This window comes from Pristis pectinata, chromosome 7 (assembly GCF_009764475.1).
Source record: "Pristis pectinata isolate sPriPec2 chromosome 7, sPriPec2.1.pri, whole genome shotgun sequence".
Classification (NCBI taxonomy): domain Eukaryota; kingdom Metazoa; phylum Chordata; class Chondrichthyes; order Rhinopristiformes; family Pristidae; genus Pristis; species Pristis pectinata.
The window spans coordinates 41,609,877-41,623,008 of record NC_067411.1 but is presented as its reverse complement, the minus strand read 5'-3'; the positions used below and the strand labels follow the sequence as shown (position 1 = coordinate 41,623,008).

Below are 13,132 nucleotides of genomic sequence, written 5' to 3'. Positions count from 1 at the left end.
GTGTCTGCTGGCCCAGAAAGCACTATGCAGCCTAATCCCACTTCCCAGCTCTTGGCTTGTATCCTTCTCAGTCATGGCACATGTAGTACTCATCCAGGCCCTTTTTAAGAATGATGAAGGTTTGTGTCTTCACAACCCTACCAAGCAGTGATTTAGATAATACCACCCTCTATCTTCTCATCCTTGTATCATAACCGTAAAACTTACAGTATACCTAGTTATTGATCTATTACCTATCTAGTGCTGTGCACAGTTCTAACATAGGTATCTTTGCTCTAATATTCTACACTAAAGCTGATGGGGAAAGCAGTCCATAAGAAATTATTCCAATTCAGCAGGGTTCTCAAAGATGTAAAGAATAATTGTTTGAAATTGGCATGCCAAAAGCCCTAAATAGGAGCCCCTCAGTTTTATGTATGTTTTAATTCAATTGAGTTGATGTAGTTCTACGTTTGAAATATCGGCTACAGCACCTTTGTTTCCTCACTGCATGTTGCGAGATAATTCTGTCATCTTTCTATAGAGTTATCCTCCAACTTTAACCTGGATTTTGATGTTTCGGGGATCTATGGCTATGTTCTACTGGATAATGGCTTACCAACACTCAGTGCACTTACCTGTGCTTTCTGGATGAAATCTTCTGATACCACGAACTATGGGACTCCAATTTCCTATGCCTTGAATACTGACTGTGACAATGCATTCCTGCTAACAGATTACAATGGTAATTCAACTACGTTAGTAAAAAAAAAAATAATTGCAATTCTTGGTATCATTCACCTAATAGAGAGGGATCTTAAAAGCCTGTTATAATTCAGTCTTTATCTCAAAAACTTGTCCTTTGTAATAAATCTGTACACTGAAGCAAACTTTCTACTCCAAATGGAACCCTTACACAAAGTGTATCTGAGATCAAGAGCCATGAATAAGAAATTATCCACAATGTATAATACTGGTCAACAGTAATCACATGGCTTGTCTACTAATCACACTTTACGCCTTTGAAAAAGTGTAAAGTACCATGTATAGGCTGAAACCATCAGATGGGTTTTCTCATAGGAAGACAAATGCAGAGAAAATAGGAGTTACTGAAATGCAGTGGCTGAGACAGTAAAGTTCACCATAAGGTATTGAAAAGCATCCTAAGAATTTTATAATATGATCTTTAAAATCTCAATAAATAGGATATTTCTAACCCCAAATCTCTAAAATAACCAAGCATCATATATGTTCTGTCTGAAAGTGTTATATAAGACACAATGAAAAATCTCAATTCTTGTTTCAAAACAGTGTTACTGTGTTCTTGAAACTACCATCTATTTTCATTAAAATCATAATCTTTCCATGTTGATATTTTTAAATTGCAATAACCATATTTAATGATTTGAAATATAAAGCTGAATGACTACTGCCAAACATTACTGCTATTAAGTAATATCTTGGATGAAGTAAATATCCACTTTAAAGATGCTTCAACAGTTGAGAATAAGGCTAAGTGCTGAAAACAAAATTATATGCCATAACAGTATTCTCTTTATTAATGGAATAGATTACAGATCATGTTCCTTTGTCACCAACTTAAGGTTCAGAAAACCACTATAATATCATTGTTAATATGCGTTAAACAATTAAATTAACTTAGGAATTGCACTCTTGAATTCTTCTAAAGCTTATAGAAAAGTTCAAAGTATTAAAGGATCAATATGCATTTGGTAGGTAGTTCCTGAATTTTTGACCTTATGATTTTTCCATCACACTCCTGATGTGTCTTATAGATGGTGGAAGGACTTTGGAAAGTTAGGAGATCAGTCACTAAGCACAGAATACCCGGCCTCTGATCTGCTTCTGCTGTTTTTGTTGTATTTATGTGACTTGAATATAAATGATAGGTGGTTAGATTTTCTCATGCTGGAGATGTTGTGAATATTACTTGCCACTTACCAGCCCAGCTTGACTAATGCCCAGGGTCTCCCTTCTTGCAGACACAGACAGCTGGAGGACAATCTGAGGAGTTGTGAATAGAACTAAAATCGTGCAATAATCAGTGAAAATCTCCACTTCTGATCTTGCAATAGAGAGAAAGTTATAGATGAAGCAGCTGAAGTTGGTTGAGCTTAGAAACACTTGCAATATTATATGGATTGACTTACCAAACTGATTTACGAAATCATTTCAAGTAATTTTTCCATGACATTTGTTTCAAGAAGTAATTATTCTGATATATTGATGATATAGTGCAGGTCAAATGGCATTGCCTTCAATGCAGACCTAATTATTCTTTCCCTTTCTCCCAATCAGTTGGGTGTTGTACGTCAACGGCAAGGAGAAGGTAACTGATTGTCCATCAGTTAATGATGGGAAATGGCACCACATTTCCATCACATGGAATAGCACAGGTGGAGCATGGAGAGTTTACATAGATGGAAAAGTGTCTGATGAAGGCAAGGACCTTTCTACTGGAAAAAAGCATCCCAGGTAATACATTGACAGAGCTTCAGTGCAGATGTTTCATTATCAGTTGGTTGCCTTTTCAGAGGTTTAATAAAAAAACTGGAAAATACCCATCTTTATTTGTAAATTGTATTATTTAAGCGTAACAAGTCGTAGAGCTCTTTTGAAATCTAAATGTTAAAAATATTTAAAGTACTAGATTGCTTTAATTCATGTTCTTTGCCTATTCTTGGGGCAAGTTTCATCTGTGTTCCTCCTATTTGTTCGGCCTACAAGATGTTGATAAATTGAAAAGTAAAAATTACAGCCATTCTCATTCTGCTGATGTGATCAAAGTTGCATCCTAACCTGGAAAATCTCAATTTAGATTTACATTCTTTGCAGAATCCTAAACCTCAGATTTGCAATTGGCATCCAAACAATGAGACTGAGGCTGGGGGTTTGTAATATGTCGCTGAACTCTTTCCATTCTGTCACAGTCCTGAGGGATATTTTCAAGTCTTAGCTATTTCAATGATAAAGCAATAGTATGATTTTTAACTTTCTCCCAAAACTTTTCACTTGCATTCCTTGCAAAAAATGGTGATTCCATACCAAACTGATTTTCTTATATAAAGTAGCCTGTGCTTTGCTAGACTGTGTGTCTGAGATAATGGATTCAGAATTGATGATGCACTTTTATTGAGATATCAGTCACACAGTTCAGAAGTTGTCCAATGTACTGTCCTATCTTCTCTAACTAAAACAACAAAACCAAGCCCACACTACATGTAGGCTAACACTGATAGAGAAATGTATCAATGTGTGAGATATACATATTGGCAGTATACTGGAACATGATGGTAAAGTGCTTTTAAAATATGGTTGTAAGAAAAATGTGGGAGTGCAAAGTCTGAAGTATAAGTAGAAAATGTTGCAATTATTTTGCAAATTATTGAATTATGTAGTATAAAGTAACAGAGTTACATTTGATGTCAGTGATCTTCCATCATTTCTGTTTCTCCATAGATTCTGCTGATTTCTGAGTATTTCCAGCACTTCCTAATTCTATTCTCAATAAAAATACAAAGTACTACTTTGTGCTGTGTGTATCTTGCAGTGTGGTGCAGCAGTTTAAAGGGATAGGGAGCACTTTTACTGTTTCAGATCTATGACCACCATTCTTAATTAATTTCTTGGTCATCCAGATTTCCTTGAATACACAATCTTGAATTTTTATCAATAATGATTGATTATATCAATCAAGAGAACTTACTCAAGTCAAAATCCAATAATGTAAAAAGTTACTTCTCCACAGTGCCACAGTTTTGCATCTTCACTGCAATATACCTGCATTCGTATTGTAAATGTAGCTTTAAGTTTATTGGGGCTGCTATTACCTTTAGAAAATTGTCATTTGGTTAATTATAACAACACTGTATTTGCCGTAAAGCCAGTCTGAGTCTGACTGCCACAATAAACCTGACAGTTTCATTGATACTCCCAGCCTCAGTGAGTTTAAATCAACTTTACAATATCAGAAGAACCAAATATACTACACTTACCTTTTCATATGGAATTCCTTCTTTAGCTGGTAGCTATCCCTAAGAAATACAGAAAATGTTCCTTTTAGAGACACAAGAGACCTGCAGATACTGGAATCTGGAGCAAAAAACAAAATGCTTTAGGAACTCAGTGGGTCGAGCAGCATGTGTGGGTATGTGGGAGGGGTGGGGGGAAGTGGGAAAGGAATTGTCAACATTTCAGGTTGAGACCCTGCGTCAGGACAGAGAATGGAGAGGGAAGATAGAGCATAGACTTACATAACATGGAAACAAGCCCTTTGGCCCAACTCGTCCATGCCTATCAAGATGTCTATCCGAGCTAGTCCCATTTGTCTGCATTTGGTGCATTACCCTCTAAACCTTTACCATGTACAAGGTAGCCAATATAAAGAGGAGAGGCAGATGGGTGAGCCTGGGGCCAGTCAATGATAGGTGGACCAAGGAGGGGTGAAGGATGACAGGCAAATGGAGCCAGGTGGAGAAGGGGGAGGGATGGAGTTGGAGATAGCTGCTGGAGAGTGATAAGTGGGAACACAAAGGCAACCAGTGCTGGAATTTGATAAGTAACGAAGGTGATAATGGGAACCATTAGTGGAGAGATGAAGGGCAGATGTAACCAGGAGGAGGGGATCTGATGGATGAAATGAGTGGGTAGTAGGTGGTAGTAGGGTAGGATGAAAATGGGTGATATGGGGGCTAGAGGGGGGCTCATGGGAAAAGGGACAAAAATGAAAGGAACAGAGATGGATTGGAAGGAGAAAGAGAGGAAAACACAGGAGGTAAGGGTTACTTGAAATTGGAAACTCAATGTTCATGCCATTGGTTGTAGACTACCTAGGCAGAATATGAGGTGTTCTAGTTTGCCTTGGGCCTCACTCAGGCAGTGGAGAAGGCTGAGGATGGTCAGGTTGGTGTGGAAATAGGAAGGGGAGTTGAAAATGGCATGCTGCTGGGAACTCGGGATGGACACTGCAGACAGAGCACAAGTGCTCTGCAAACCACGTCACCCAGACTGCACTTTGGGTAGGGAGGCGGAGATGTGGCTAGTGGTGGGATCCTGTTGGAATTGGCGGAAACAAAGGATGATGTGCTGGATGTGGAGGCTAGTAGGGTGAAAAGTGAAGACCAAGGGAACTCTATCTCTGTTCTCTTTGGAGAGAGGGGGATGAGGAAATGCAATAGAGTGCTCCATCAATCACAGCAGAAGAAATGCCACGTTTCCTGAAAAAAGGACATTTCAGATGTCCTGGAATGGAAGGCCTGCTCTTGAGTTCAGATCCAGTGGAGAAGGAGAATCTGGGTGAAAGGGATGGCATCCTTGCAAGAGACAAGATGGGAAGAGGTATAGTCTAAGTAGCTGCGGGGGTCGGTGGGTTTATAGTAAACGTCAGTGGATAGTTTCTTCTACTTAGCACCTTTCACAACCTCAAAACATTCCTGGATGTATAGAAGCCTGAAGTCCCACATGACCAGGTTCAAGAACAGCTACTTCCCTTCAACCACTTGTTCTTGAACCAACCGGAACAACCCTAGTCACTACACTTTAGCAACACTATGTCCACTTTGATCATTTTGCACTAAAATGGACATAGTTTTTTCATTCTAATTCTATTCTTTCTTGTAAAAATTGTGTATAATTTGCGTTTAATTTATGTTTTTCTTGTTAATGCTGCTTATATGATGCTCTGAGCCTGTGATGCTGCTGCAAGTAAGTTTTTCATTGCACTCATGCATACATGTACTTGCGCATACCATATGACAATAAATTTGACTTTGACTTTAACTGTGAATATACTTCATGGTTGCTGTTTTAAGATAGGAAATGAGGCACCAGTTTGCAGGCAGCAGACTCCCAATTTGCAGGCAGCAGACTCCCAATGTTGGTTATGAAATAAGAATCAGAAAGGACACAGGGGAATAACTACCCCCCCGCCCCCCCCCCCCCCCCCATGTCTTCAAAATAGAGCTGTGAGATTTGATATGTCCACCTGAGACAGCAGTAGGTCTTGGTTTAACATCTCGTGGATGAGTCAGCACCTCTGACACCACAGCACTCTCTTGCTGCTGAGCTGAAGTGAATGCCTAAATTTTTGTGTTCGGGTGTCCAGAGTAACAATTGAACCACAACCTTCTGTTGGGGTTAAGAATGGTACTTACTGAGCCACAGCTGACAGCATTCCTTTGGCAGTGTAAAGCAGTTGTTGAACGTGGTTGTTTCTAACCTCCTGCTGAAGCAATAATAATGAAATTAATTGAAGCATGGGAAGTGGTCATCGGAAGGGGATTGAAAAGAGTGGGTTTCATTTGAAACTCTGTGCCATCCCTCAGAACAATTGTGACTTTAGTTTCCCCAAGGACTTTCAATGAAGTGAATAATTAATTGCCAGTTGTTGCCCAGTACTAACATGAATTAATAGATGATTTCAGTTGCATTTCATGAGGAAGCTTTCCCCATGAACCAATAAAAATGGACCAGTGATATGTTGTTTGAAAACAGAAATGCTGGAAGAACTCAGCCAGTCAAGCAGCATCTGTGGAAAGAGAAACTAATCAGCTTTTCAAGTCAGCGATCCTTCGTCCGGACCCTAAACTCTAGCTCTAGCTGAGTTCTTCCAGCATTTCTGCTTATGTTTGTTTTCCATGTATTGTTTAAATACTGAATATGTACAATGAGGAAACAAAGAGGACATGTGAGATTGCTGGTGGCAGATATGCAAAAGGATGTAAAGAGGGCCCTGTTGAGCTGATTGAATTGTGGTGCCACAGCAACAATCTCTCGCTCAGTGTCAGCATATCTAAAGAGCTGATTGTTGACTTCAGGAAGGGGAAGGAGGGTGAACATGCTCCAGTCTACATTGGGAGATCAGCGCCGGAGAGAATCAGCAATTTTAAATTCCTGGGCATTAACATATCAGATGACCTGTCCTGGGCCCAGCACATAGATGCAATCATAAGGAAAGGGCGACAGCGTCTTTACTTTCTCAGGAGGTTAAGGAGGTTAGGCTTGTCACTGAACACTCTTAACAAACATCTACAGATGTACTGTTGAAAGTGTCCTGACTGGTTGTATCATGGTCTGGTACAGCGATTCAAATGCACAGGACATAAGAAGCTGCAGAGAGTAGTGGCCTCTGCCCAATACATCACGGGCACATCCCTCCCCACCACTGGTAGTAGCTACAGGAGGTGCTACCTCAAGAAGGCAACATCTATCATCAGAGATCCCCACCATCCAGGCCATGCCATCTTCTCGCAGCTACCATTGGGCAGGAAGTACAGAAGCCTGAAGTCCCACACCACGAGGTTCAAGAATGGCTACTTCCCTTCAACCATTCGGTTCTTGAACCAGCCAGCACAACCCTAATCACTAGAGTTTAGCAACAGAATTTAAACTAGAATTGTTTAAATTCTGTTGCTAAACTAGAATTGTTGAGACTATTAGGAGTCTCAGGAGACACAGAATCTGTGTCCTCAGGAGACACAGAATAGGAGACACAGAATTGTTGGGGGATGGGATCCGAACTGGAGAGACTGGGGAAGAGGTGTTTGGCTCTCAAATAGAGAAAGCTAGTAGTAGGTACGATAGGCAGGTGATAGAGAAGGGACGGGCTCAGACAGGTTTGAGATGTGTCTATTTTAACGCAAGGAGTATTGTGAACAAGGCAGATGAGCTTGGAGCTTGGATCAATACTTGGAGCTATGATGTGGTGGTCATTACGGAGACTTGGGTGGCTCAGGGACTGGAATGGTTGCTTCAAGTGCCGGGTTTTAGATGTTTCAGAAAGGACAGGGAGGGAGGCAAAAGAGGTGGAGGAGTGGCACTGTTGATCAGAGATAGTGTCATGGCTGTGGAAAAGGTGGACGTCATGGAGGGACTGTGTACTGAGTCTCTGTGGGTGGAGGTTAGGAACAGGAAGGGGTCAATAACTTTACTGGATGTTTTTTATAGGCCGCCCAATAGTAACAGGGATATTGAGGAGCAGATAGGGAAGCAGATCCTAGAAAGGTGCAAGAATAACAGAGTTGTTGTGATAGGGGATTTTAATTTCCCAAACATCGATTGGTATCTCCAGACAGTGAGGGGTTTAGATGGGGTGGAGTTTGTTAAGTGTGTTCAGGAAGGATTCTTGACACAATATGTAGATAGACCTACAAGAGGAGAGGCTCTGCTTGGTTTGGTGTTGGGAAATGAACCTGGTAAGGTGTCAGATCTCTCAGTGGGTGAACATTTTGGTGATAGTGATCATAATTCTATCTCCTTTACGTTAGCACTGGAGAGAGATAGGAACAGACAGACTAGAAAGGCGTTTACTTGGAGTAAAGGGAATTATGAGGCTCTCAGGCAGGAAATTGGAAGATTAAATTGGGAACAGATGTTCTCAGGAAAAAGTACAGAAGAAATGTGGCAAATATTCAGGGGATATTTGTGTGAAGTTTTGCATAGGCATGTTCCAATGAGACAGGGGAGTCACAAGAGGATACAGGAACTGTGGTGTACAAAGGCTATAATAAATCTAGTCAAAAGGAAAATAAAAGCTTACAAAAGGTACAGAGAGCTAGGTAATGTTAGAGATCTGGAAGAGTATAAGGCTAATAGGAAGGAGTTTAAGAAGGAGATTAGGAGAGCCAGAAGGGAGCATGAGAAGGCCTTGGCGGGCAGGATTAAGGAAAACCCCCAAGGCATTCTACAAGTATGTGAAGAGCAAGAGGATAAGATGCGAAAGAATAGGACCTATCAAGTGCAGCAGTGGGAAAGTGTGTATGGATCCGGAAGAAATAGCGGAGGTACTTAATGAATACTTTACGTCACTATTCACTACGGAAAAAGATCTGGGGGATTGTAGTGGGGACTTGCAGCGGGCTGAAAAGCTGGAGCATGTAGATATTAGGAAAGAGGAGGTGCTGAAACTTTTGGAAAGCGTCAAGTTGGATAAGTTGCCGGGACAGGATGAGATGTACCCCAGGCTGCTGTGGGAGGCGAGAGAAGAGATTGCGGAGCCTCTGATGATGATCTTTGCATCGTCGGTGGAGACGGGAGAGGTTCTGGAAGATTGGAGGGTTGCAGATGTTGTTCCCTTATTCAAGAAAGGGAGTAGGGATAGCCCAGGGAATTATAGATCAGTGAGTCTCACCTCAGTGGTTGGTAAGCTAATGGAGAAGATCCTGAGAAGCAGGATTTATGGACATTTGGAGAGGTATAATATGATTAGGAATAGTCAGCATGGCTTTGTCAGGGGCAGGTCCTGCCTTACGAGCCTGATTGAATTTTTTGAGGATGTGACTAAACACATCGATGAAGGGAGAGCAGTAGATGTAGTGTATATGGATTTCAGCAAAGCGTTTGATAAGGTACCCCATGCAAGGCTTATTGAGAAAGTAAGGAGGCATGGGATCTAAGGGGACATTGCAGTGGGGATCTAGAACTGGCTGGCCCACAAAAGGCAAAGAGTTGTTGTTGAAGGGTCGTATTCTGCGTGGAGGTCGGTGACCAGTGGTGTACCTCAGGGATCTGTACTGGGACCCTTGCTCTGATTTTTATAAACGACCTGGATAAGGGAGTGGAGGAGTGGGTTAGTAAGTTTGCGGATGACACAAATGTTGGGGGTGTTGTGGATAGTTTGGAGGGCTGTTAGGGGTTACAGAGGGACATAGATAGGATGCAAAGTTGGGCTGAGAAGTGGCAGATCCAGTTCAACCCAGATAAGTGTGAAGTGGTTCATTTTGGTAAGTCAAATATGATGGCAGAATATAGTCTTAATGGTAGGACTTGGCAGTGTGGAGGATCAGAGGGATCTTGGGGTCCGAGTCCATAGGATGCTCAGAGCGGCTGCGCAGGTTGACTCTGTGGTTAAGAAGGCATATGGTGTATTGTCCTTCATCAATCAGGGAATTGAATTTAGGAGCCGAGAGGTATTGTTGCAGCTATATAGGTCCCTGGTCAGACCCCACTTGGAGTACTGTGCTCAGTTCTGGTTGCCTCACTACAGGAAGGATGTGGAAGCCATAGAAAGGGTGCAGAGGAGATTTACAAGGATGCTGCCTGGAATGCTGAGCATGCCTTATGAAAGCAGGTTGAGGGAACTTGGCCTTTTCTCCTTGGAGCGACGGAGGATGACGGGGGGGACCTGATAGAGGTATATAAGATGATGAGAGGTATTGATCGGGTAGATAGTCAGAGGCTTTTCCCCAGGGCTAAAATGGTGGCCACAAGGCCATAAGGCGCTAGGGAGTAGGTATAGAGGAGATGTCAGGGGTAAGTTTTTTACTCAGAGAGTGGTGAATGCGTGGAATGGGCTGCCAGCAACAGTGGTGGAGGCGGATACAATAGGGTCTTTTAAGAGACTGTTGGATAGGTACATGGAGCTGAGAAAAATAGAGAGCTATGAGTAATTTCTAGGGTAGGGACATGTTCGGCACAGCTTTGTGGGCCGAAGGACCTGAATTGTGCTGTAGTTTTTCTATGTTTCTAACACTATGATCACTTTGCACTAAAATGGACTTTGATTTTTTTTGTTCTAATTGTGTTCTTTCTTGTAAAAATTGTGTATGATTTATATTTAATGTATGTTTTGTGAATGCTGCTTATATGATGCTATCTATGCGCCTGTGATGCTGTTGCAAGTAAGTTTTTCATTGCACCGATGCATACATGTACTTGTGCATATGACAATAAACTCAACTTTGACTTCGAATTTGCTCAAAACCTTTTTTCTTTAAATTGCATTGATATCTTGTGAAGACTTAACAAGTATTTAGTGCTCAAGGGGTCGTGTGACCACCAGGGGGAGCTTGCACTTTACCGAGTGGTTGTGCAGAGTTTAGAAGAAAAAGGCATATTTATGTAGATTTTGACACAGTAAATATCCAATGGAGCTTTTAGGGAACTTTATCAAATAAAATTTTTGTAGGAGCCACAAAAGGTAAGTTTTAAGGAGCATCTTAAAGAAGACGAGGGATTGAATAGCTCCAAGACTTGGGCTGCTGGGAAGGGGGAAGTGGGGAGGTGGTGGAGGTGGAGTGGGGAATTGGGAAAGTGGTGGAATTCTGGACCTTAGGGCTTTGGCAGCATAAGGTGCATCCACCCTGGAGGTTAGAATTGTGATCTTGGTGGGTTGGAAAAAGTTACAGCTGAAGAGGGGTGTGAGGTCCAGCAAGGATGAGTAAAAAAATGGCTGAGCATTTTGAAATCAAAATACTGCTTTACTGGCATTGTCATAATTTCTTATCTATATCCAAGACTATGCATTCAAAGGAACTTGGTTCAGGTCATTGATATGAATCTTTACCTCTTGTTCCCCAGATTTTCTGCTTTTTTAATTATGTATTTAGTCACAAAGTGCCTCAAAACCTCCAGCTGGCTCTTGAAGCAATCCCTCTTCCCTCAGGCCCCATTCTAAGTTTGGCATTACCAACTCTGAGTTGTTCTATCCTGGAGATTCTGTTACGTAGCATCTCATCTCCCACCACCTTGCACCCACTTCTCTCCCCCCACTGATCAACTGACATGTCTATCTCGCACCACATCAATTGAAAACCAAATAGACCCTCTTAGCTGCCAATCAATTGTTTCTTCTGACTTACAGTATTTTTATAAAATTGTCTAAAAATACAATTAGAGCAATATGTCTTTCAAAGTCCATATGGTTTTTTTTCTCCTTGCTGTTGATCCCAGTAGAGATTGTCCTGTAATTCCCAGACACTCTGCGTCCATCCTGAAGGATTAGTAGCCCAGAGCAGATAGGTATATATCTATTTTTTTTCCTTTTAGAAGGCAGAAACTATAGGTAGGTGGAAAGTCAAGTACCAAGTAGTTTTTAAAAAATATTTAACTCGGCACATTTAGAATGGTCATTCCAATACGTTATATTTTCATTATTGGATGTATGCTCAGTAGAATTGGGTTGACTTTTCTCTAAGGATTGTCTTAGGTTTTTCAGGAACTTAAGATTAACTTCCAGAGCCCTATTGAGAGCAACATCGTGAGTGGGGAATAATAGTTTTGCATATTAGTAATTAAAATAATAGAGGTGTGGGTGTTGGGCTGTTTGGCAAGTTGCTAAGTGGGTTGTATGATGAAACCTCCAGGAATAGAGCAGGCAACACAGAAACTGGAGGAGGCCAATCAGTTCCTCAAGCCTGTTCTGCTTTTGAAGATCCATGACATGATCTATGACTTGACTTCATATTCTTCCCATATCTCTTAATATGTTTGTTTGTCCTCGGTCTAATGTTTCCATTTGCGCCTCTTAAGGTGGTGGAGCGCTGGTGCTCGGACAGGAGCAGGATCAAAGAGGGGAAGGCTTCAACCCCGCGGAGTCTTTTGTGGGCTCATTGAGCCAGTTAAATATTTGGGATTATGTTCTGACACCAGAAGAGGTAAGTATGCACTGTGCCACATTTGAAAATACTTGCATTGCTATAGCACTTTCACCTCAAGGTACCCCAAAGTTCTACAACCAACAAAGTACTTCTAAGGTGTAGCTAAATGTGACAACCAATTTTTGCATAAATAGCAAGGTGATAGTGATCAGATGTTCTGTTTTATAGATGTTTTTGAGAGATAGGCCCAGAATAATGCAACAGAAGAGGGAAACACATGAAGGTGAAGGAAATAGAAGGAATATGTTGATATGAATGAGATGAAGAAGGATAGGAGGAGGCTCATGTGGAGCATAAATACCAGTAATGACTTGTTGGGCGGAATGTACTGATTTTATTAATTCCTTAGAATTCTATATGATACAGCAGCCTCCATTAATGGTACAGAGTAAAACAGGTTAAAAGACCATTTTCCAGAAACTAGAGGCTCCTGTAACCAGGAATTAAATGTTGTTCATGGTAATCCAGGAGTGTTTGCCCTGTGCCCACCTCTGGGAAGTTGATTAGACCACAGAACCAAAACGCCAAGAACTACTGAATCGGCCATGCATGTTGAGGCCTTTCCTTCAGTATCACAGAGCAAGTGAAGGAAATCTTGAGGTCCATGGCCTCTCACTAGGGAGAAAAGCTCACGATGAGGAGGTTCAAAAAACGATGATTCGAGGGATCAGGTCAAGGGTCACTCTGGAATTTAACTTGGATGAAAATAAGATAGAGAATTAATTGGGTGAAAATACCCTGGGACTTATTCAGATGGA

The 13,132-nt window shown here is 41.4% G+C and overlaps 1 protein-coding gene across 1 annotated transcript in view; it reads left to right on the top strand.

Moving 5' to 3' along the window:
• The window catches only part of LOC127572555 (sushi, von Willebrand factor type A, EGF and pentraxin domain-containing protein 1-like), a 186,209-nt gene that overhangs the window by 104,238 nt on the left and 68,839 nt on the right, over positions 1-13,132 (top strand). The window contains 3 exon segments of the mRNA XM_052019945.1: positions 524-737; positions 2,299-2,472; positions 12,245-12,371. Coding sequence (XP_051875905.1) covers positions 524-737; positions 2,299-2,472; positions 12,245-12,371 — 515 coding nt within the window.